At 44.5% G+C, this 25,731-nt stretch overlaps 2 protein-coding genes, 1 non-coding gene and 1 pseudogene across 3 annotated transcripts; 3 read left to right on the top strand and 1 right to left on the bottom strand.

The window, feature by feature from the left end:
• Positions 1-200: 200 nt before the first annotated feature.
• Positions 201-650, bottom strand: RNASE13 (ribonuclease A family member 13 (inactive)). The gene is given in 1 exon segment (XM_049768986.1): positions 201-650. A coding segment is annotated over 1 exon segment (450 nt).
• A 4,476-nt stretch (positions 651-5,126) lies between these two features.
• LOC126001419 (endothelial differentiation-related factor 1-like) lies at positions 5,127-5,763 on the top strand (annotated as a pseudogene).
• Positions 5,764-19,136: 13,373 nt separating this feature from the next.
• LOC126002772 (small nucleolar RNA SNORA11) lies at positions 19,137-19,264 on the top strand. Its single transcript, XR_007493410.1, has one exon. It is a non-coding gene; the product is annotated as a small nucleolar RNA SNORA11 (small nucleolar RNA).
• A 2,775-nt stretch (positions 19,265-22,039) lies between these two features.
• LOC126001454 (ribonuclease 7-like) lies at positions 22,040-22,513 on the top strand. Its single transcript, XM_049768724.1, has one exon. It carries the CDS (start codon positions 22,043-22,045, stop codon positions 22,511-22,513), a length of 471 nt encoding a protein of 156 aa, XP_049624681.1. The 5' UTR covers positions 22,040-22,042.
• Positions 22,514-25,731: the final 3,218 nt, after the last annotated feature.

The following is a 25,731-nucleotide window of genomic DNA, read 5'->3' as shown; positions in this document are numbered from 1 at the left end:
AGGGGGATGGGTGGGTCGAAGTAAACAAGTTAGAAGGAGTTTAGAAGACAGAATGACTCCACAAGATAACCAAAGCTCTGGACATTTTTCCCACCTCTTGGTCTCTGGAGTAAGGGAGGACACCTCAATAAAGGATTAGAGTTTGGGGAGTGAAAACAGGCTGTTCTATGGTAGTGGTGAGGAAGGAAAGTCTTTCCTTCCTAATAGATACCAATGATGCCCACTAGTTCTGCATCTTTCTTTTGCAAACAGAACAGGTAGAGCTTTTGGTTGGTTATGGTAGTATTGTACCGGCAGCTGGTGGGTGGCTGAGTGATGCTCAGGGAGCAGATAGTGAGGGGTACAGTGTCTATAGTGAGTGTATAATATTAGTTGTTATTCTCACAAAAGTTTTCACTGTGCTTGCAGAAGGCCCGAAACACTTCCCAGGGAGTATGAAGCACATAATGGATTTTTGGGCAAGCTGGGGACTGCCTTGCACCCCTTACATGGGTCATCAGATCATTACAGTAGCCAAGGAAACTCTTGGGGAATTTAACCCTGGGATAGTCTATGTTTAAGTTATGGAAGTTCTTGATGGTCTCCTTCGTCTTGATGCCCATGAGAAGAGTTGGCCTCAAAACCAACTGGAAGAACAGGAACCAGGCCATGGTGGGTCGCATTTCTCCCACTGGGGAATTCAAGTGCTTGGTTGGAGCCAGAACTGGGCCCATAGTAGGTGGCCACCACTTTTTGAAGCCTTCAATGTCTCCCAGCTTTCTTGTATGCTTTAAACACTAAATTGTGCCTCACAGATTATTCGTCCAAGTGCTCATACTCAGAGAGAGACATTTGCCCACCATCCTCCAGACGCAGTGGTCCTCAAACTATGGCTCGCAGGCCACATATTGTATTTGTATCTGTTTTGTTTCTTCATTGCAAAATAAGATATATGCAGTGTGCATAAGAATTAGTTCATAAGTTTTGTTTTCACTATAGTTAGACCCTCCAATGGTCTGAGGGACAGTGAACTGGCCCCCTGTTTAAAAAGTTTGAGGACCCCTGCTAGAGTCTAGCTGGTCCAACACCTCCAACCATTTCCCTATTTTCCCTTTACCCACCCCCAGGGTCTTGTTTTAATTCAGTCCATGAGCTGTAGCATGCACATAATAAAAGCTCCAAGTGGTCTTTGGGTAAGAAACTTCCCAATTATCCCTGGTGCTGATCCAGGCTTCTTGCAAATATATGAAAGGGTTAGAATGAATCCATTGAACTAGAATTCTTTGACCCACTTCAGAGGAAGGACCAGGGTTTTTCTTACCTGAGGTCATGGAAAGCCCGAAGGCAGAAGAGGTTAGAAAGATTCTGAACACAACTAGTCTGGGAGCAAGTTGTGTGGGAAGAGAGACAGGGCTCTCTGGTCTCCTTTATGATGTCACCAGGACATTTTGTTCCAACCTTGCCAAAAGTCCTTTCATTCTCAGACTTTCTTTGATGTTGTCTCTGCTCCACGGGCCCTGGTGCCTTGGAAAGTGGGAAGGAAAGCACTATCATGTTTCTGAGGAACAGAGTGCTGCTGCTGTCTCACCCTCAGAGAACAGAGAGACTCTGCTCATCCCACTCCCAGGAGTTCAGGCGACCACATCAGCAAGGGTAAAGCCACCCAACTGATGGCCTCCATAGTCCCAACTGCATTCCCCATTATATGCACTGAAATCTCAAACTCTCTCAGCACCAGTGACCCTTGAAACCTCTGCAGGCCAACAATGGAGCTTCACACAGGTTTGCTAGAATCATAGTCTAACTTGATGTAATGAGACTAAAGTACTGAATCCCACCCACACCAGGCTGGCTGTAATTTGTCATGTTGGGAGAAGGATCAAGTCTTTTTTATTTACTTCATTTAAAGAAAATTCATCACATAAGTTGACATAGTTGACCATAATACATTGGTTTCCAAATAAGTCAGAAGAAAGTTATTTTTTAAAAAGTAGAATGAAGGGGCCGGAGAGATAGCATGGAGGTAAGGCATTTGCCTTTCATGCAGAAGGTCATTGGTTCGAATCCTGGCATCCCATATGGTCCCCTGAGCCTGCCAGGAGCAATTTCTGAGCGTGGAGCCAGGAGTAAGCCCTGAGAGCTGCTGGGTGTGACCCAAAAACCAAAAAAAAAAAAAAAAAAAAAAAAAAGTAGAATGAAAATAGAAAAAGAAAGAGAAGAAAAAATGTAAATACAATGACAAGGCAATTTGTGAAATTATTTTATCTTTAATGAGATCATTAGGAAATATTTTTGTTTCCATATAAGTAAGAGCCAAGTTATTTTTAAAGGAAAAAGGAAAAGGAAGAGAAAAAAGAAAAATAAATTTAAATAAAAAAAAGATGTACAGTGGCAAGTAAATCTGTGAAAATGATTGTATCTCCAGTGAAGTTTTTAAGACAATGGCAGAAGGCTTAGCAAGCTCTTGTTAGCTGTCCATTCTGTTACTTTATTTGCTTCTGGAACTTTAAGTGATCTCAGCTACACATTTGGCATCTAAATTACTGTGTTTCTATAGGGATGGCAGCATCAAACAAATGAAGTTGTCCAGTAATTCTAAGCATAATTACTGATACTGCAGCTTTTGTGGGGTGTGTTCTCAGCTGTCAGGTCTCCCAGAAGAATGAGGTTGCAGGGAAAAGGTGCTGAAAAAGCCCTGGTATATCAGCCCAAATACCAGAGTGCATGAAGTTTGGACATCTTGCTGTCTCCATAGAGAATTGTAAAAAAGTGATAAGGCAGTTCCATAGGCAAAGAAGTGATTATGGGTGATGGATGCAGTAGGTATGGCTTTGGCAGGGCCAGGGCTTGGCCTACTTTCTCCTCCCAAGATTGCCAACTTTCAGCTGCATGACCAGTATACCCATGATTTTTCATGGCTTAGTTTACATATCTTTCAAAAAAAAGAGTCTGTGGAACTGGTGTGAACATCAAAGACTTTGCCCATAACTTTCTTTCACCCCACTCAGGAACCTTCACCAGACTCCTAGAGCCAGCTCCCTAGAGCCTGCCAACCACTATTCCCACAGCCTGTTTCCCTGCAGTGTGTTGTAAAGATGTGGGCTTCTCTCTGAGATCCTTCCACCCTAGAGAGTGGGAGGTCACATCCAGAACCCCAGTGGCCATTGTGTCATTTAAGAGAAGAAGGAGCAGAGTCCTATTGGAATTTTAATTTACAGCTGCCTACATTTGCCCTTTTTTGCCTTTTGGGGGTGCTGGAAGGAGGGCACAATCTACTCAGTGCTCAGGACTTACTGTAAAATAATTCCCCAGGTTGTGAAAATACTGCAGAAGCATATTTCCACCTCAAGAGGACTGGTTTGAAGAAACAGGGTAGCAGTAAAGAATTAATAAACCAAGCCAGTCAGGAGAGAGTCATGGAGTCAGTCTGTGCCTCATGGTATCTCTGGGAGCACCAAGCCAAACTGCTCCTTCTTTATTAACCCTTCCCAATTCACCAGAAAAGGGAAGGTCAAAGTACCTATCCAGGTGGGCTTTTACATATTAAAGGAGAGATTTAAAGGAAAGAGGAAGATAGGTAAGCACCTTTGTTTTGGATTAATAGATGGGTGTCAGTTTATACTTACCCTTTACAATACTGGGGTGCTAATAATCAAGCATGGATGGACTGCAGGCACTGTACTATCTCTCAAACCCCTATTTGCTCTTTCTGACTGAACTAACCAGTCCAAAACCAGTTCTCCTGCTGTGTGGTCTATCCAAGTGTTTTCAGTTTGCTAATGCATGAAGAGGAGTGTGATCCTAGGCTTCAGCCCTTCTCTCATTCCAAGTATTTAAAGGCATTGCTACTGCTTAATGGGTAGTACACTATCTCTGAGCAAAGCACACCCAAATGAAAACCTTGTCTCTGCTACTTACAAGTTCCACACCATCACTCTGAGCATCTATGTCCTCTGCTGTTCATGTTGATGACAATGTACACCTTGTGGCAGAAGTAGGGCTGCTGGGGCTGGAGAGATAGCATGGAGGTAAGGCGTTTGCCTTTCATACAGAAGGACATCGGTTCAAATCCCAGCATCCCATATGGTCCCCCGTGCCTGCCAGGAGCAATTTCTGAGCATGAAGCAAGGAGTAACCCCTGAGTACTGCCGGGTGTGACCCAAAAACCACACACACACACACACACACACACACAACAGAAGTAGGGCTGCTGACAATGACAATGAAGAGCTTTACTTACAGCACCTGTCACCAGGTACTAGTCAGGATGAGACAGGGTGCACTGGCCATGTAACCCTTACAGTTCCACCAGAAGCATGTCCTAATATTCATCTCTTTCATTCTTGTCTTTTCTTTAGTCACGTTCTCCCTCTGGAACAGCACACCCTCTCTACCTCTAGTTAGGTTGTGCCCTTCACAGGACCTAAGGCTTTCCATGACCTGGCCCTGCCATGTCACCAGTCACCATCCCTGCCTGCTTTTCTCTCTGTACCCCTCCCCATATTCAGACTTTGCTCATGCTATGCTGTCTTTCTAGAATGCCATCTTCCTCATTCACCCACACTCACCCCTACTAAGCTAACTCATAGGAAGACCCAGCCAGAGGCCCTGCTTCAGAAGGCTTTGCTGGGAAGGCCTCCCAAAAAAAGTGTAGCCTGGCCAGACAAGGAACCCCCCACAGCCAGGAGGCTCACCTGCACCTTTCAGGACAATCCACAGTCAAGCCCAAAGAGGCATCATCCCACACAAGTGGTGGGTAGCCAGATTGAATCAGCTTTGTTTTGAAAAAGCCTGCCCCTCTGATCAATGCTTCAAAACTGGCCACCCAGTTTCTCTATTTGCTCAAGACTACAACATCCCTGAGAAGAAAGAGGTGGCATGCCTCATAATCTTCCTCTTTATTTGCTACCCACCACCACTCACCTCTGCACACACAGTTACTCTGGGATTGGTATTTGATAAAATTTTGAGCTTCTGCTTCCTCTTTTGAAGTGGAATTAATACTTTGTTTTACCTGTAAGAGTAAACTGAGAATGTCAAGGAATTGCCTTGGTGCTAAAACACATACTTTATGTGTATAGGGCCATGGGTCCAATTCCTAGCACCATTAAAAAGAAAAGCCAAGGCCTGGTACCCAGTAGCAGCCGCGGAGCCGCCGGACGGCCCCGCCCCGCCATGGCCGAGAGCGACTGGGACACGGTGACGGTGCTGCGCAAAAAGGGCCCCACGGCCGCGCAGGCCAAGTCCAAGCAGGCCATCTTAGCAGCCCAGAGATGAGGAGAAGATGTGGAGACATCTAAGAAATGGACAGCAGGCCAGAACAAGCAGCACTCCATCACCAAGAATACGGCCAAGCTAGACCTCGAGACGGAGGAGCTGCACCATGACCGGGTGACCCTGGAGGTGGGCAAAATCATCCAGCAGGGCCGGCAGAGCAGAAGGACCTGGCCACGAAAATCAACGAGAAGCCACAGGTGATCGCTGACTATGAGAGTGGACGGGCCATTCCCAATAACCAGGTTCTCGGCAAGATCGAGAGGGCTATCGGCCTCAAGCTCCGGGGAAGGACATCGGGAAGCCCATCGAGAAGGGCAAAATGACACAAAGCCTCGGAGTCAGCACTTTCCGGCTGATTTCGTCTGGCTGGTGGCCCCGACCACCACTGCCAGCATGGCTCCTTTGGGGGCTGAGCGGAACAAGGGTGGCAATGCCACCAGGGACCCTACTGTCTTGTCCCTTTGTCCAACACACACACTAAAATCTTGGAAAGCAAAAAAAAGAAAAGGAAGGAAGGAAGGAAGGAAGGAAGGAAGGAAGGAAGGAAGGAAGGAAGGAAGGAAGGAAGGAAGGAAGGAAGGAGGGAGGGAGGGAGGGAGGGAGGGAGGGAGGGAGGGAGGGAGGGAGGGAGAAGTAAGGGAGGGAGAAGTAAGGGAGGGAGGGAGGGAGGAGGGAGGGAGGGAGGGAGGGAGGGAGGAAGGAAGGAAGGAAGGAAGGAAGGAAGGAAGGAAGGAAGGAAGGAAGGAAGGAAGGAAGGAAGGAAGGAAGGAAGGAAGGAAGGAAGGAAGGAAGGGAAGGAAGAAAGAGAGAGAGAAAAGAAGAAAGAAAGAAAGAAAGAAAGAAAGAAAGAAAGAAAGAAAGAAAGAAAGAAAGAAAGAAAGAAAGAAAGAAAGAAAGAAAGAAAGAAAGAAAGAAGGAAGGAAGGAAGGAAGGAAGGAAGGAAGGAAGGAAGGAAGGAAGGAAGGAAGGAAGGGAGAGAGAGAAAGAAGAAAGAAAGAAAGAAAGAAAGAAAGAAAGAAAGAAAGAAAGAAAGAAAGAAAGAAAGAAAGAAAGAAAGAAAGAAAGAAAGAAAGAAAGAAAGAAAGAAAGAAAGAAAGAAAGAAAGAAAGAAAGAAAGAAAGAAAGAAAGAAAGAAAGAAAGAAAAAAGCCAAAAAGAGAGTCAATGTGAAAGTGCCTTTAATTATTAAACACTAAATAAATAAATAATAAATAAATAAATAAATAAAGATATGATCTCCTAAGTCCTATACCAACTCATTTAGCATCTTCTGTTCATTGAGTGTTGCTGGGTAGACTTTAAATCCCACCCAGTGGTGCCCAGATGCTAAGCCCAACTCATAACATTCAGGGCTAGGGATTTAACGGGTCTCACGCATACAAAATATTCATTCTACACATTCTAGCCCATTGAGTTATAGACCTTTTGTTTTGTTTTTGTTTTTGAGTCATACCCGGCAGTGCTCAGCGTTTACTCCTGGTTCTATGCTCAGAAATTGCTCCTGGCAGGTTTGGAGGGCCATATGGGATGCCAGGATTTGAACCATTGACCTGCATGCAAGGCAAACGCTTTACCTCCATGCTATCTCTCTGGCCCCTCATCACTCTATCTTTACAGTGATATTTTGGCACAGTTTTTATTCCCAAATGGGCAGGGTGACCTCTCCCTCTTTCCTGCTCTGCCAGCTAGAAACCCCTCTACCATGTGACTTAATCTTCTGAGAACCAGGAATCTCCATAGCAGAGTTCCTGCTTTGCCAAAATGAAACCAAGAATTTTCATGAGTTAGATCTCCACCCCAACCCAAACATTGATTGTGATCCCAGTTTCACTGCAACTTTGGGTGCTCAAGGTTATAACAAATAAGTTTCTGGAACATCCCTACAAACATGCATGCAGCGGAGCTGGTGTGTAATTGCCAGGAAACACAACAGCCAAGAAAAAAGAAAGAGAAATAAAATCATCTTCCTGCTATTTTTGTTACCAACCATGAATCTCTTTGTTTGCTTTTTAAAAAGTTTTTTATTTAGCTTTTGAGTCACACCTGGCTATGCTCAGGGCTTACTCTTAACTCTGTGTTCAGGGATCACTCCTGGCAGGACTTGGAAATATTTGCAGTGCCAGGAATCAAACCAGGGTCAGCTGGGTGCAACTATTTAAAAATAGTTGTTAAATGCTATCTGAAAGGATTTAATATGCCAAGTGTTGAGGGAACTATAAAATAAGACCGTTTCAGTTCAGAGAACTACAATTTGTTTGGAAAGATGCACATAGGAACATGTATTAAGGCACGAACACAGACCAGGAAAGATACTTAGTGTGTGATAAGCTTTCCTGCTCCAAATTGCAGTTCCTAGTAAAATATGATCTTAAAAAAAATATCTATCCTTTTAGGGCCTCAGAGATAGTACAAGAGGTGCTTGCCTTTTATGATTCGATCCCTAGGATCCCATAAATCCTGGAGCACCACTAGGATTTATTCCTGAGTACAGATCCAAAAGTAACTCCTAATAACCACCAGATAAGGCTCCAAAACCCAAAAAAAAATTCTTACAAATAAAATCTATTTTATTACAAATAAAATATTTGTAATAAGATACATTTACAAATAAAATCTATTTTATTTTTACAAATAAAATTAATCTTCTCTACAAGGTGCCATAAGATTGCTGCTTCCTTCTGAGATCCTTGGATTCCTGGAATACCCATAACATTGGGTATATACATTAACAAAATTTAAACTAGAAAGGAAGAAATTTAGATTATTTGGAGTGGACTGTCTTCCTACACAGTGGTCAGGAGATCTGGGAACCTCCTTGTGATTCTCAGTCAGCCAGTAATTTAATGCTTGGGCCCTGCAGTACCAGGAATTTCCCCATAGGACCTTGGCAGTTCTCAAGAGGTCACGATCTATGATACTTGGGGATCAAACCTGGTGAAATGCATGCAAGGAAAATGCTTTTACCTCTGAACTATTTTTCTGACCACAAAAAAACTAGTATTTAGAGGGACAGTAGCTTTCTACCAAGGTTTTATGTTTAAATCTGTGGCTCTCCATTGGAGACAATTTGATCATATATAGAAACATTTTTTGTTGTTACATTTGGCAGGTACTACTGGTATTTAGAGAGTAAAGGCCAGGGATGCCACCAAACATTGGACATTGCACAAGATATCTCCCAGATAAAATGTAAACAGATCAAAGTTGAGAAACTCGTGTCTAATGATTTCCAAACAAGGGAGACTTATCACATATTAAAAATGGTTGGCAGGCCCAGAGAACTAAGCTCAATGTGCTAAATGTATGTTTTCCATGCAGGAGGTCCAGATTATATCCCTGGAACTTCCTGGGCCCATAAACAGTACAGAGCCAGGAGTAGTCCTGACGAAATAAGATAGTACCACCAGGTATGGCTAAAATCTAAAATAAATAAATAAACAAATAAATAAATACAGATGGTGAGTAGGCCAGAGAGATAGTATAAGGGCTAAGGTGTTTGCCTTGCATAGGACCAACTCTAGTTCCATACTTAGCACTGCATATGATCCCTGAGCACCACTAGGAATAAGCCCTGAGCATTGCCACGTACAGTCAAAAACCAAAAAGGAAAAAGTTTGATAAATATTTGAGACTTTGAAATATTTTTGTTAGATTTTGCTGTGAAGGTGCTATTTTTTTCTACCAGCAAAAGAAATGCATGTGGTGAGCCAGAGAGAGCTGGTTTGAGAAAATGCCTTGCATGCAGGAACTTTGGATTTGGCTCCCCAGCACCACAAGTCCCCCATCACTGCTGGATGTGAACCCCAAGCACAGTGGTGGTAACAGTGCTTATGCAACACCACCTGGTATGCTCACCCAAAAAAAAAGAAATGCTCACAATTCCACTGCCAAAGAAACTGAGTTGCTTTTTCTCTAAGGATGCATGACTCATCTACACATTCTCTGCTCCTCTCCTCTCAAACAATAAGCAGGTCTCAAACAACTGGCTAGGGTGGCAAATATATTGATGACTCCTGCTATTGAGGGAAGCCCAAGGTATTTCCTTGACTGACTCACCACAATTTCTGTGGCAACCCTTTTGCACTATCTAACTCAAATTGCTCAAACACCCTATTGTGTTATGGATAGTTCTAGAGTTGTCCTTGACCCCATAGGATTGCTTCAGCTACCCAACCTTCTTGTCATCACTTCACTCTTCCCCAAGGCTGAATTCCATAAGTAGTGCTATTATTCCTGATGATTGTTTGCTGGCACTGTGGAAGAGACTGGGATCATTCAGGGGCAAAGGGATCCTCTCTCCCGCAGAGGCTGAATCAGAGTCACATAAGCAAGCATGTATTTTATATCTTGAGGGAGGAGCAAAGATGTAAACAGTGGTTCTTGTCTTCTGGGTACTGAAAGACTGAATTGGACAAAAGCTAAATCATTATGAAGGAATAAACAATGATTTGGGGAAGAGAAATATATTTCTGAAAAACAATAAAAGCCGTAGAATTTAGATAAAAATGATTCCTCTAGATTAGAAATTAAATTGGGGACTGAGGAGACGGTCATCCTGAGGCTTGGAATGGGTCTCAAGGAGCAAAAATTGGTTAAAGGGGGCCAGGGAGATGGCTCAAAGAACTAGGACACAAGCTTCTCATTCGGAAGGCTTGACCCAGCTCAAGCACACCCTGATCCCCTGAGAACCACTAGGGAGTATTACCAAAACCATACACCAAGAGTTGCCCCTGAGTACCATAATAATGCAAAAGAGAGAGAGGGGGGAAAAAAGGTGCAGAGAAAATTATAAAAGATTTTGGAAAAAAAAAAAACCAACAGCCTGGCAAGGGTTAAGATATTCAGTAGGAGAAAAGTCAAAAATAAAGTTGGACAGACAGGCTTGCCAGATGGCAGCAGACAGTGACACTCATGTGGAAGAATTTGCCTTTTATTCTGTAGATAGCTGGGGAGCTGAATGCAGATAAATATCCATAGTTTGTGAGAACTGGTGAAGCCTCTCTACCTAGGCAGGTCTCCCTCTCCTCACCCAGGTTTGTCCAAGAGTGTGCGCCTGGGAGCTGAGGTTGAGACGTTCTGTGATGCCTCCTCCTTCAGATCACAGTTGTTCCCAGGAGAGGCTTGAGAATTCTAAGACCCTAACAGAGTTCCACCCAACTGTGGTCTGTTTTACTTTCCTGGTCTACAAAACTCTATCCCATTATCTTTACTTATCTATGAGCAACAAAAGTAGGAAAAGAGAACTTGAACCCGCTTGTGCATGAGAGGAATTAGCATGGGTTTTCCATCCATATGTGTGGAGTTGGAAGGAAAGGATGGGAGGGAGAAGGAGGGCTGGGCTCTGAGGGTGGGCGCCTATCCAAGCACTGCCCTTTGCTCTCCCAGGCACCTCCCTGTACAGACTTAGAGGAAGCAGCAGCTGTTGTCCAGATGAAAAACAGAGGTACACCTGGCATCACTGGGACTTTCACAATACTGCCCCAATGATTTCACACATACACAATAAACACACACACACACACACACACACACACACACACACACACACACACCAGCAGCTCAGGGAAGGTTAGACCAGTGACCAAAATGACTGGAAACAGAAAAGAAAGAAGCAGGCAGAACTTCCCAGCCTTGCTGTGGAATGCTCATGAGGGGGTTTCTTTCCTCCCATCATTTTGTGCTCTACTTGTCTTTGTGTTTTTCTCTTCTCCCTTCTGCCAGACTCTAATCCATATGTGGCCCTTCCTAGCCTTCTCTCTTTTCCCTTCATCTTTTCATGTCTCACATGAACGTAGTGGAGGGGAGTAAATGGCAACTTCTATTGAAGGCAAAGTGAAGTAGATCTTAGGTGCTGCATTATTTTGGCCAATAAAGGCAATTGCCTTATCCAAATGCTGGAAGCAACGTCAAGATTGCAGCTTGAATCATGCAGATGCCACTTCAATGTTTTGAACAAAGCTAAGCTCTACTCTATGGGCCTGGAGGGAGGAGCACCTGGCAGTATTCAGGGTCACTCCCAGCTCTGTACAATGCTTAGGCAACCACATGCAGTGCCAGGGTTCAAATTGGGGCTAACTGAATGTAAGACAAGCTTCTTTTTTTTTTTTAACACCCTTCTTCACCAGTGCAACCATCCCACTACCAAAGGGCAAGCTTCTTAACCCCTACAATATCTCTCTGGCCTTCCAAACTTTACTCTTTTTTTCTTCCACCTACAACAATGGGCCTTGTTTATTTTACTTTCACACAACACCAAGGCAGCTTTTTGGAGAGCCTAGTATAATGGAGTTGAAGAGAGAGCAAAAAGTATTATAATGACAGAAAGACACAAGAGCAAAGGGCAATGCAAGCTGTGATTTGGAAACATCTCACTCTAGAATAATGAGTCCAGGCTAGGAATTCAAATGGGCTCTGAGAGGTCTACACCCACTCCAGCAGGCCAGCCTCCATTCAAATTCTATCCACAATTACTTAGTTTTAGACCGTGGACTTTATGTTCGAGTATTTGCATTTCTACAGCGGCGGAAAAATAATTCTCCACCCAGAAGTTCAAACTGCAGATTCAAGGCACCTTTAACAAAACAGCAAAGACTGCTTGTTCCCAAAGTTCAGGACCCAGAGGATACTGGAGCCAGGCCTGTGAAACCTGTTCCCTGGTCTCTGTTGCCATCTAGTGGTCTTTTCCATTGCCAACACTTCTTCCACAGACTGGTCAGTCATCCTGGGCATTAGGGCTTGCACAGTGGGTAGGGTGGTACTTACCCAGTTTCTATCCTGGCAACCCTATATGGCCTCCCAAGCACTGCCAGGAGTGATCCATGAGCTCGGAGACAGGAATAAGTCCTGAGCACTTCCAGGTAGGATCCAAAAAACAGGAAAATAAAAATATATAGTACAATGGATAACGTATTTGTCTTGCACACAGCCAACCAGGGTTTGATCCCTGCATACCATATGGTCCCCTGAGCCTTCTAAGAGTGACGCCTGAGTGCAAAGCCAGCAGTAAGCCTAAATTGTGGCCCTTCATCCTAACCCTTAGATCTGCTCCACTAAACATGATACATGCCTGTTCACCAAATACCCATCTTCCTGACTCAAAGTCCTATGTTCTGGTCTTTAAACACTGTCATCTTTTTTGCTTCTTATAATCCTCACTAAATTCCCCACTACATTCAGAGTTCTTCTCCGGGGCTCTAAGACTTACTTAGATTTGGACTCTGGTCTTTCTCTATACCCCTTCATTTTGCTCCAGCTACAGTGAATTTATTGTTGTTCTCCCAATAGGCAGGCACTAGCAGTGCTATTCCATCTCCATGAAGCATCTTCTCCAGGCAAGAAAAATCCACTCTCAGAATTAGTTTTCTGACTCAAAGTTACCCACTTCAATGATTCTGGGACTTGGGCTATTATTGGTTGGTTGGTTGGTTGGTTGGTTGATTGGTTGGTTAGTTTATTGGTTGGTTGGTTGGTTGGTTTATTGGTTGGTTGGTTGGTTGGTTGGCCACATCCATTGTTCTCAAAGCTTTCTCCAGGTTTATTGTGAAGTGATTGCTCTTGGCAGCACTAAGGGGATCTTGTGTGGTGCCAGTGATTAATACCAGGTTGGCCACATGCAAGGCCATGTATTACCTTTCTGGCCCCAGTGGCTCAACTTTAAAAATCACTGTCTAGGGCTGAAGAGATAGCATGGAGGTAAGACATTTGCCTTGCATGCAGAAAAACAGTGGTTTGAATCCCGGCATCCCATATGGTCCCCTGAGCCTGCCAGGAGCGATTTCTGAGTGTAGAGCAAGGAGTAACCTCTGAGCACTGCTGGGGGTGACCCAAAAACAAAAACAAAAAAAATCAGTGTCTACTGATCCCCATTCTGTTTGACTTTTTTTTTTTTTTTTTTTGTATTTTTATTGAAACCATTGTGAACCACAAGTACTTCATAGTTGAATTCCAGGCATTCAGTGACAGTGAATTAGGGCCATTCCCACCACCAGTGTTGACCTTTCTCCACCAAAGTTCCCAGCATGCATCCTATACTTCTACCCTTAGCCCCCTCGCCTGCCAATGTAACAGGCTCCTTCAAAGTTTATTGTTACAGTTTGAATCTGGGTATTTAGTTCTGTCCTTTTTTATCTCCACCAATGCAGCTGAATCCACTTGGCCCTGGCCCTCATTCTCTTTTTTCTTCTCAATTTTGTACAAATATGAGGTAAAACAAAGTAATTCATGTCCCAAGGTTCTATGAAAAAGGCAGAGCCCCTATCTAAAAGACAAAAATAAAAATTTTAAAAAGGGGGGTGTCAGTTTTTCTTTTGTTTGTATGTTTGTTGTTTGATCTTTTTTTTTTTTTTTTTACTTTTCTCTTTGTTCTGGAATCACACCTAGAAATGCTCCTGATGTGTGGCTTGGAGGTTTCTTTTAGTAAAGTGCAGAGAATCCAACCGGGACCTTCCTCATGCAAATCATGTGCTCCACCCACTGAACTATCCCTAGTTCAACATTTTCGTTTGGTTAGTTAATTTTAGATACCCATCGGCATGCCACTCCTGGTGCCTGGGAGAATCTTGTGGTGTTGGGGATGAGACCCAAGCTTCCTGCATTCAAAGCATGTGAGGTAGCCCTTTTTCTGTGTGGGGGCTGAGTGGGACACACCTGGAAATGCTAAGTGTTATTCTGGCTGTGCCCTTCGGGATCATTCTTGGTGGGCTTTGAGGGCCATCTGAGGTACCAGGTATAGAACCCAGGTTGGCTACATGCAAGATGATCACCCTACCTCTGAATCACTCCAGCCCTGTGCACTAGCCCTTTGAACTATCCCTCCAGTTCTCTTCCTCTACTTTTTCTTAGTAAGGATGATTTCAATTTTTTTTGTTCTTCCCTCTCCCCCACCCTTTTGCCTACAGCTGCTGCAGTTCTGGTGATAACTGGAAGACACCCACACTTAGTTGCTATGCTCACACCTCATAGTGCACACAAGAAGTCATATATTGCTGTGTTCCCAGGATCTCAGACAGAAACACTAAGTATATGTGAAAAGATGCTAGGGTTGAACTCCTGGCTTCAAGTTTGCAAAGCACACAATTTTGCCAATGAGTCATCCCTACAATGATCACTTTGAGCAAAGTGGGTTTATTTTTTTTTTCTGTCTGTTTGCTAGATTTTTTTTTTACTTTCTCCTTCTCTACTTTTCTCCCCTTCCCTTTGTTGTTTTGGGTGTTGAGATGACCAGAGCTGGCACACACACACACACACACACACACACACACACACACACGTATTATAGAGGTGGTGCTCACCAGAGCTGATACGCCAAGCTCTGGAGTTGTTTATTTGCAATCTTTTTGGTTGTGAGACTGCATATGTACCAACCAGGGGTCATAGTATTTATTTGAGACACACAGATTATAAGGTGGTGCTCACCTGGGGCCCCTGTGTTCACACATATGAGTGCCAAGGATCACATTTCCAGGCCATGGTGCTCACATGTCTTTTCAATCTAGGTGTTCAGCAGTGTTTGCACACACTCAGCTGCATTGTGACCAAAAATTCACTTGTGCCAGGATTGAATATAGTAGAGCTATCAGGATTATACTTGGCAAAGGTGAATAGGGGAACTTTAAACTCTAAGCCATTGCAATATTCCTCTCAGCCCTAACCAAACTTTTTTTTTATTATTTTTTAGTTTATAGGTCATACCCATAAACTTATGCTCAGGGGTTATTCCTGGCTCTAATCTCAAGAATTACTCCTGGGACCGGCGAGATAGCATGGAGGTAATGCGTTTGCCTTTCATGCAGAAGAACGGTGGTTCAAATCCCAGCATCCCATATGGTCCCCCGTGCCTGCCAGGAGCGATTTCTGAGTGTAGAGCCAGAAGTAACCCCTGAGCGCTGCCGGGTGTGACCCAAAAACAAAACAAAACAAAACAAAAAAAAGAATTACTCCTGGCGATGCTCAGGAGACCATATGGGATGAGAGGATTGAACCCAGGTTGGCCACATGAAAGGCAAGCACCTTAACCTCTGCACTATCGCTCTAGCGCAGCTTTTTTTTCTTTTAAAGTCTCCTCCTATTAAAAAAAAAATAAAAAAAGGCTTTTCTCTGCTGAGCCTGCCTACACTCCAAGGACTATAACCTCTTCAGGACCCACACCCGGTAAGATGTCCCCACCCAACACACTTCGCTTCGCAGCCGTGCTTATCTTGTAACCCCTGAATTCCATTTCTGCACATTTTAAGAAGCAATCTACAGCCTTGCCAATGGAGTAATTTTGCAGTACACCCCCATATTTACAGAAATCAAGATGGCTCCTCTAATAATCTAAAAAGTAGGAAACAAATAGGTATGCTCTCAAACAAGAAGTTTAGAGTAGAATTATGGAAAGTGTTCAGGGAGCTCAAAAAAAAAAAAAAAAGGAATCGATAAACTTGACTGGAGCAAAATTAAGCATCAAGAAAATTTGTCAACTGAAGTTAGAAATCTTCACACTGAACTAACAGATCAGAAAAACTGAGCTTACCGGGGCCCTTATTCCTAGCCTGAGGAGTGCTGGGAGGCTTGGCAGGCCCCCAGCTGTCCTTGTCTTTTTCCCCTGACTCCAGGCCTTCCCTGGGTGCCAGCTCAGATGGCCAGAAGTGGGTTCAGATGGACTCTTAGTGGTCCTCAGGTTCCCCCCTCCCTCCGTACTCCAGGGGGGAGGTGCATGGGGAAGAGGGCGGGCAGACATCTGGCTTCCGGTTCCCTCTTTGATTCTGAAGACCAGCTCTTGCCAGGTATAAGGTTTGGGGAAGCCCCATACCAGAGCTTTTCTCCCTAGCCTGGGGAGTGCTGGAAGGCTTGGCAGGCCCCCAGCCATCCTTGTCTTTTTCCCCTGACTCCAGGCCTTCCCTGGGTGCCAGCTCAAATGGCCAGAAGTGGGTTCAGGTGGATTCTTAGTGGTCCTCAGGTTCCCCCCATCCCTCCGTATTCCAGCGGGGAGGGGCATGGGGAGGAGGGCGGGCAGACATTTGGCTTCCGGTTTCCTCCTTGATTCTGGAGACCAGCCCTTGCCAGGTATAGGGTTTTTCTCCCCTGGACTTCAGTCTTTCCCTGGGCACCGGTCTAGGTGGACTCTATAGGGGTCAACAGGCTTTCCCCCTATCTCTCCCTACACTAATGGGAATGCGCTCTGGGAGGAGGGCAGGCTGTTCTAGCACTGGTTTATGTTGGGACAGTCAGTGGAAATTTTTTCTCCTTGTTTTCATATTGATAGTATTGTGTGCATATATTCTATATATCCATAATATCCATCTTGTATTGGGACCTTGATACTGCCCCACAAAGCTCATTTCTAATATTTTACTGCCTCAGTCCCAACCCTTACTTCCCCCCATCCTCCCATGTAGGTGCAGCTAATGACATGAAGCTCACCACATAGAGTGATAAGTGCAGTTAGAGAAATAACTACACTGAAAACTATCATAATGTGAATGAATGAGGGAAAAAGAAAGCCTGTCTCGAGTACAGGTGTGGGTGGGTGGGGAGTAGGTAGATCTGGGAAATTGGTGGTGGGAATCCTGCACTGGTGAAGGGGGGTGTTCTTTACATGACTGTAATCATAAAACTACAATTATATTTGTAATCAGGTGTTTAAATAAAGATAATTTTAAAAAGTCTCCTCCTACATGGATGCACATGGAATCCATTACGCTGAGTGAAATAAGTCAGAGGGGGAGAGAGAGAGAGAGAGAGAGAGAGAGAGAGAGAGAGAGAGAGAGAGAGAGAGAGAGAGAGAGAGAGAGAGAGAGAGATGCAGCTTAAAACCCTCATCTATGAGTTTTTAAAAAAATAAAAGACATTTATACAATAATCCTCAAAGACAAAGAGAGGAGGGTTTGGAAGGTCCAGCTCACAACATGAAGCTCACCACAAAGCATTAGAGAAATAACTACACTGAGAACTATCCTAACAATGTGAATGAATGAGGGAAGTAGAAAGCATGTCTAGAGTACAGGTGGGGTTAAGATGGGGAGGAGGAAGATTTGGGACATTGCTGATGGGAATGTTGCACTGGTGAAGGGTGGTGTTCTTTACATGACTGAAACCCAACAACAATTATATTTGTAATCAAGGTGTTTAAATAAAGATATTAATAAAAATATTTTATTAAGTTAAAAAATAAATAAAAAGTCTCTTCCTTTCCTTTTCCTTTGTGGCTAAGGTAACCGGGGCTCATTAAACACTGGGTTGCGATTCACACACACTTGGTGGGGCACCCAGAAATGGAACACTTGGTTGCTGTTTGGGACCCCAAATGACATGGGTTGGGGATGAAGCTCAAGTCTTTTTTTGGGGGGGTCACACCTGGCAGTGTTCAGGGGTTACTCCTGGCTCTATGCTCAGAAATTGCTCCTGGCAGGCTCGGGGGACCATATGGGATGCCGGGATTCGAACCACCGTCCTTCTGCATGTAAGGCATACCTCCGTGCTATCTCTCCGGCCCCTGAAGCTCAAGTCTTAATACTCAAGTCTTCACACCTGCAAGGCAGGTACTCTACCATGAGCCATTCTCCAGCCCCAGATTCATTTATTCATTTCTAGTTCACATCTGGTAATGCCCAGGACTAACTCCTGCAATACAGTGCTTGGGGAACTATGCAGTGTCAGCTCAGACCTGAGACTTCTGCATGCATATTATACATTCTAGCCCACTGAACTATCTTCCTGGTTCTGAAGGTTTTATTTGTTTGGAATTTGTTTTGGTGTTTTTGTGTTTAGGTCACACCTGGCAGTGCTCAAAAGTCATTCCTGGCTCTACAGTCAGGAATCACTCCTGGTGGTACTCAGGGGACTATATCAAGTGCCAGGAATCAAGCCCATCCCCATTTGTCTATTTTAATTTGGAGTCCACACCCACCAGTGCTCAGGACCTACTCCTGGCTTGTTGTTTATAAGTTGTTCCCAGCAGTGCTTAGGGAATCATGTGTGGGATCAAGCCCAGGGCCTCTTCCATGCAAGGGAAGTGCTCCACCATGAAACCACATTCCTAATCCTAGATTTCATTTGTACTTGTCCAAATGGAATACTAGTTCTATAATATAAAGGATTGCTTGTTTCTTTTGTTACTAATATATCTATCTATCCCAAGTATCTTAGCATATATTTCTTGTTTCTTTTGTTTGTTTGTTTTTTGTTTTTCGGGCCACATCCGTTTGATGCTCAGGGGTTACTCCTGGCTAAGTGCTCAGAAATTGCCCCTGGCTTGGGGGGACCATATGGGACGCCGGGGGATTGAACTTCGGTCGAGATCTTTCCTTGGCTAGCACTTGCAAGGCAGACACCTTACCTCTAGCACCACCTCGCCGGTCCCAGCATATATTTCTTGATGACATTAACAAAGCTGAACTTAATATCCTTTGAAAATAAATAAATAAATAAATAACAAAAAAAAAAAGAAAAGAAAAGAAAAGTACTATTCATGCCTTCCCATCCCTAGACAGGGATGCTGCTCTGTCTCTGTGTCTCAGAGATTCCAACTACAGGAGACAAGCACTGCCTTCTCTCTACATAGCTGTTACTATCTTGGGGGGGGGGGCACACACATGGCAAGAGAGGCCTGAGGCTGCTCACAATGCATGATCAATAGCAGCATTCTCCAATTTGTACATCATTTCACAGAAGCAGGCAGGAGAGTGATAGCCAGGAAGTGTTGGGTGCCTTCTCCACATGGAGTCATATGATCTTAGTCCATACCTGGGACTGAAGGGCCCAGAGGAATGAGTCATTGTACAAGAGCTGAGCTGGGATGGTGCTGGGCATTGGGACTGTAATGATTTGCCCACTTCCCTGTCTCCTCCATTTCCTCCTAAAGAGAAACCATAAGTTCAGATGGCAAAAAACCATACAAACAGAGTGTGCTCAGGTCAGAGACCTAAAGTCATGGCTCCTCTGTTTACAACACACCCAACCAGAATCTGGGCTCAGTGACAAGGAGCGCAAAATGTGTGGTCATCCTTTGAAGACACACGCCCACACAAATTGAAGTAACTCCAATGAATGCATCACGCCCAAAGTTTCAATTGAAGGAAGGAAGGAACAAATGAAGGAATGAAGGAACAAACAAAGCACCTATTCTCTTAGTCTCGGGTGGGAGAAAAGAAATTCTTACCAGCACAGTCATCCCCACCCCACAACCAATCACAAACAAAGGGGATTAAGAGACAACTCTTCCTGAAATCCGTTTGGGTTGACTGCTAGGTCAAATGTTGCATTACATATCAAACCTTGTGACCAGGGGCCAGAGAGATAGCACAGTGGTTGGGGTTCTTGACTGGCAAGCAGATAACCACCTATTTGATCCCTAGCATCCTATATGATCCCCCTTTGCCCATCAGGAGGGATCCCTGAGCACAGAGACAAACATAAGTCCTAAGAATCAATCAAAAGAAAAAAAGAAGGGCCTGGAGAGATAGCACAGCGGTGTTTGCCTTGCAAGCAGCCAATCCAGGACCAAAGGTGGTTGGTTCAAATCCCGGTGTCCCATATGGTCCCCCATGCCTGCCAGGAGCTATTTCTGAGCAGACAGCCAGGAGTAACCCCTGAGCACCGCCGAGTGTGGCCCAAAAACCAAAAAAAAAAAAAAAAAAAAAAAAAAAAAAGAATAGAGGCCAGAGCAATAGCACAGCTGCGAGGGCATTTGCCTTGCATGTAGCTGACCCATGTTAGATCCCTGGCATCCCATATGGTTCCCCTGAGCCCGCCAGGAATGATTTCTGAGAGCAGCACCAGGAGTGGGTTTGGTCCAAAAAGACAAAAGAAAAAGGAAAAAGAAACATGTGACAAGGCCAGGTGAGATAGCTCAAAGTGCTAAGTATACAATTTGCCTGTAGGAGGTCCAGGTTTGATCCTCAGGACCACCATGGAATGAGCACTGAGCACAGAGCCAAGAGTAGCCCCTGAGCATTGCCAAGGGTGGCCCCAAACCAAACCAAAGAACAAAGCCCCTGTAACCAGAGAACGGATTGGAAGGTTAAAATTCAAACTTCCTCATTGCTGAACATGTTCAGGCAGGTACACTAGTTCCATAAGCATCCACTCCAGGCAGCTGTGTCAGAGACACACGAACCTGACGCATTTCCTGACGCAGGATGTTGCCAGCCCACGTGAAGACAGAAGCGCATATTCAGGCCTGTGTAGAGGAGCTGCTGGGAGACTGAAGCCCAGAGAGCTGAAGCCCAGAGGTCAGAGGCACTGCGCGAGAATTTCATGAGAAGGTGAGGCTTCTGTCAGGATGCTAGGGGGGCCTGGAAAGTGATAGTTTTGGACCAGAAAAGAGTGCACTTGTTGTGTGACCAGACAAAGAAGGGGCCCTGGGTGGGGAGACACTCGTAGGGTCTTAAGAAAGAGGAGAGCAATTTGGGGATGGAAGCACAACATGGGGAAATGGAGGAAATGGGCTCAGGGCCATGAAAGGGATGTGACAGAGACAGAGTTAAAGACACAGAGACACTAGGGAGGGAAATGGGAGGGAGAGGAGCTGGAATGGGAGGAGACAGGATAAAATGAAGGAAGCTTGGGCCCAGAGAGATAGCACAGCGGCGTTTGCCTTGCAAGCAGCCAATCCAGGACCAAAGGTGGTTGATTCGAATCCCGGTGTCCCATATGGTCCCCCGTGCCTGCCAGGAGCTATTTCTGAGCAGACAGCCAGGAGTAACCCCTGAGCACCGCCCAAAAACCAAAAAAAAAAAAAAAAAAAAATGAAGGAAGCTTGGGGATCTGAGGCTAAAAGATGGGACCCTAGGGTTAGCAGCTGGGATCACAGTGCTGCAGACATACAAAAGACTGGTGCAAGAAGACAGTCAAGGGGAGAGATAGCATGGAGGTAGAGCGTTTGCCTTGCATGCAGAAGGACGGTGGTTCGAATCCCGGCATCCCATATAGTCCCCCAAGCCTGCCAGGAGCGATTTCTGAGTGCATAACCAGGATTAACCCCTGAGCACTGCCGGGTGTGGCCAAAAAAAAAAAAAAAAAAAGACAGTCAAGGTGGGAGAGGGTGATCAGAAGGAGCTGAAGTAGGAGGGCTGATTCCTGGCTCCTGCTCTGAACCTGTTGGGACCTGAATTCTGAATAAGGAGGAACGCCATTTTGTAAAAGCCACATGGCAAGCTTCTTCTTAGGTTCTGAGCAGGGAGAAACACCATTTTGGTTTTTTGGGGGTTTTTTTGGTTTGTTTGTTTGTTTGTTTTGGTTTTTGGGTCACACCCGGTGGTGCTCAGGGGTTACTCCTGGTTGTCTGCTCAGAAATAGCTCCTGGCAGGCACAGGGGACCATGTGGGACACCGGGATTCGAACCAATCACCTTTTGTCCTGGATCGGCTGCTTGCAAGGCAAACGCCGCTGTGCTATCTCTCCAGGCCCAGAAACACCATTTTGTAAGGACCACATGGTGTGAGCCTATTTCTATAGACCCCGTCTAAGTCTACCTGGTCATACCAGGTAGCCTATCAGGGAAGGACAAGGGAGGAGTAGGAAGGTACCCCTAGACAAGAGCCAATCATTTTAAGGAAAGCTGGAACCTCCCTATATCCCTTCTCTATATAATTCTCATCATGACCTTGGGCGGGGCTCATCTCCTTCAGGGGATGGCCCCTGGCTGACCAGGCTGGGGAATCTTGTTGGCAGACAGATTAAAGTGTTAAACTTTATTCCAGTTGTGTGGTCTTGTCCTTCTACTCTGGAAACCTACATTTGGGGGCTTTGGAACCTACAAATCCAGCCTCCATTCAAACAGGCCCCCACCACCCCACCCGGGAAAGATGGCAGCAGCCAGAGCACAATCCTGCCCACTGCTGCTGTTCCTGCTGCTGGCACTGTGGGTGGCCCAGCGCCCCACCAGTGCCAAGCCCAAGAACATGACCTCAGCTCAATGGTTTGAAATCCAGCATGTGCAGCTGAGCCCAATGAAATGCAGCATGGCTATGAATCGCATCAACCAGTATGAGAAAAACTGCAAGAGATTTAACACCTTCCTGCATGAATCCTTCTCCAATGTGACCAGCACCTGTCAGACCCCCAACATAACCTGCAAGAATGGCCGGGGAAACTGCCACCAGAGCCCAACGCCTGTGTCCTTGACCAACTGTCAGCTGATCTCAGGGAAGTACCCAAACTGCAGGTACAATGAGAAGCAAATGAATGCATCTTTCATCATCGCCTGCGACCCACCCGAGAAAAGAGATTCTTGGAAGTTTCCGCTGGTTCCTGTGCACTTGGACAAAGTCCTTTAGGTCTCCAGCTCTTTCCCTCTTGGGCTGTGCACCACTCCCAAACCCAAAAGGCCTCATCTCTGGGGCCTTTCCTAGCTTATGCACGTCTGAGATGGGGGGAAAAGGAGGTTCATACTTCAGGAAACTCCAAAAGAGATTACCTTTTTGTTTGGTTTTGATTTTAGATTATATCCAGCAATGCTCAGGGGTTACTCCTGGCTCTCTCAGAAATTGCCTCTGGCAGGCACAAGGGACCATATAGGATGCTGGAAATTGAACCACAGTCTGTCCTGAATCAGCTGCGTGCAGGGCAAACACCCAACCTCTGTGCTATCTATCTCTCCAGTCCCGAAAAGAGTTTACCTTCTATCTTTTTTGTTGTTGTTTATATCTAAGAGTGGGTCTGAGAAAATTATAGGGTATATGGGTTCCCTGGTCTGTGTCTATGTACATCTCTTCCTTGTTCCCCCTTATCATGGCAGCTTAACATGTGGAAGAAACAATAAGAAAGAGGGAGTGGAATATAGGGACAGGTTCTTCGACCCATGGTCTCCTAGTCTTCCCCAACTGACCTGGTGGTGGGGCCAACAGCACCTCCTATGTTTGTATAGCATTTCATGGTGTCGCCATAGGAAGCTGCATGAAATAGGCTCGACAGGGATGACTTGCCATCCCCAGGGATCAGGGAATTGAAATTTCATGGTTTAATTAAAGAACTTCCAACTTGTTTAGTAGCAAAAGCCCCAGACTTAAGATAGGTCTGTCTCCTTACATATCAGATGCCCTGTCTACTTTACCATTGGCTAAAAGGAAACAATGTTGTAGGGATAAGAGTACTAAGTAAGGATTCACATGAGAAGTCAGCTACCCCAGTTTACCAGAATAAAGGTCATCCATTACCTCTTTAGCCAAGAGACTGCATGAGGTGTTCCAAGGATCTGATCTCTCTTTCTCTCTGTCTGTCTCTGTCTCCCTTCCTCCCTCCCTCCCTCCCTCTTTCTCTCTTCTTCTCTTCTCTATTCCTCTCCCCTCCCTTCTCTCTCTTCTCCTCATCTCCCCTTCACTCCCTCTAAACTTGTTTAGCCATTGCGCTTTGACCTGGGCTGTGGGCCTGGTTCTGATCAGATTCCTTTGGCCTGAAGGCCTAGACACAGGGAGTGTCCCAGCTTCATCTCCCTGATCCAGGATCACATTTCCCTTGACCTCAGTGGACTTCCGTGGCCCAGAGCCTGCTTGTCACAAACAGGCTGGTGGGAGCTGCCAGAGCAAGCTTCCTTCCTCCTGATAATGATCTCTCCTGCCTCAGTGCTTCCCTGGCTCTCCACCCTGGCAATCTGCCCAGGCCAAAGGGGTTGAGATGTGGAAATGCCATCTCCCTGTCTCCCCTGGACAGCAGGCACTGGTTGTCTCTCCATACTGAGCTGAGCTGGAAACACTGGCTTCTTGATTCATACAGACAGCCTCTCACACAGAACCTATAACTTTGCTCATCCTCTGCCCCTTCTTTCCTTTCTCTCAATCTGGGATGCAGTGTATCTCACTGCCTCCCCACTCACCTATCTAGTTAGACCTTCTCAGCCCAGTTGGGATTGTCTTTTCCTGTGCTCCTTTATGCTGATCAGAGTCAGAGTAAGCTTTGAAATGAAACAGAAATATAAAGGTTATAAATCTTTTCTCCATTACTCCTGGCTACATGTACTCAAGCACACTTCTGAACCTCTCTGCAACTGTCTTTCCAGTTAGCAAAATTGGAACAATATTACTTACCCAACAGGATCATGGAAGATTTAGAAATGGCATTCAGAAAACTGTAGTCAGACCAAGGTAGCAATACACACTTCCGATAACCAGTATTAGTAATATTTCTGTTCAGTCAGACCATCCACCTTTGAAAATACTCAGACCAAGTTAAATGAACACCCCACTCTATATCCATGAGCGATCTCTCTCTGCTAGAGTCATGCCCATGTCCATATATAGAGGACAAACCTGCAGGCCAAATCTGGCTACATGAGCTCGTTGACTTGACATCATTAGAAAGAAATGAAAAGAGGGCAATTCAAGCCAAGAGTGAAGTCAAGAAATTGATAAGTGGGGCCGGGCGGTGGCGCTGGAGGTAAGGTGCCTGCCTTATCTGCGCTAGCCTAGGAGACGGACCGCGGTTCGATCCTCCGGCGTCCCATATGGTCCCCCAAGCCAGGAGCGACTTCTGAGCGCATAGCCAGGAGTAACCCCTGAGCGTTACCGGGTGTGGCCCAAAAACCAAAAAAAAAAAAAAAAAAAAAAAAAAAAAAAAAAAAAAAAAAAAAGAAATTGATAAGTCTTGAAAATGCAGATATACTAAATAACTACATATTCTAAATATACTAAATAATATTGTGGTCAAATTATAAGTGATTTAGCAGTAAGATCTATATGTCACCATACTTTGCCTTTAATAGTGCAATAATGCACATAATGTTGCATATTATTTACATTATAAAAACTGATGATTTTACAGCCAAGATGCACAGAACAACAATGTTCTTGAGAGGAGCTGGTATTTAACTTCACTTTATTCCTTTTTTCACAACTCTTTAAATAGTCTGTATTGATTATTTTTCTGATGGTTTTGAAGATATTCTCTCAAAATTTTGAAACTGCTTAATTTATGCACTTACTGCAGCCTCACAAAATGAAAATCTCTAAGTAGGGACTTTATCTTGAAAGACTCATAATCTAAATTGTATTAGCTATAAAAAAGCATACTTCAAAAGTAATTTGTGATAATAGATATAGAATAATGGTAGCCTAAGGGAGTATTATCCAGGAAAGGTTAAGAGGTAAGTTGGCAATTCATGGAAATGTTTATTTTGTGAAAACTCCTTGATATATGCATTAACATATGAATACTTAACTGAATTAATTGGTACACAATAAAAATAACCCAAAATGTATAGTTTTTATTTCTTTTTAAATTATTTTATCATAAGTTTATAATTTTAAATAATTTCATACCCTAACACCTCTATATGTATGCAGAATTCATCCTACCTTCCACCAAAGTTTCAATGCCATCCCACCACTGAAAAGAAAACATAATCTTTAAGGATTATATTATTTAACATTATAAATGCTAATACAAAATTCTATAAATATCATGATGCTATTATACCTTATTTCTATTTTTCTACCTTGTACTATTAAATAGTACTTATAAAAATTAAAATGTTATACTCTTGTTGAACAGAATATATAGT

This window comes from Suncus etruscus, chromosome 2 (assembly GCF_024139225.1).
Source record: "Suncus etruscus isolate mSunEtr1 chromosome 2, mSunEtr1.pri.cur, whole genome shotgun sequence".
NCBI classification, from domain to species: Eukaryota; Metazoa; Chordata; class Mammalia; order Eulipotyphla; family Soricidae; genus Suncus; species Suncus etruscus.
Note: the sequence above shows the minus strand (reverse complement) of the source record. Positions and strands in the feature narration are given on the sequence as shown.

Coding starts and splice junctions, on each gene's coding strand:
- LOC126001454 (XM_049768724.1), top strand. CDS start 22,043: ATGGCAGCAGCCAGAGCACAATCCTGCCCACTGCTGCTGTTCCTGCTG.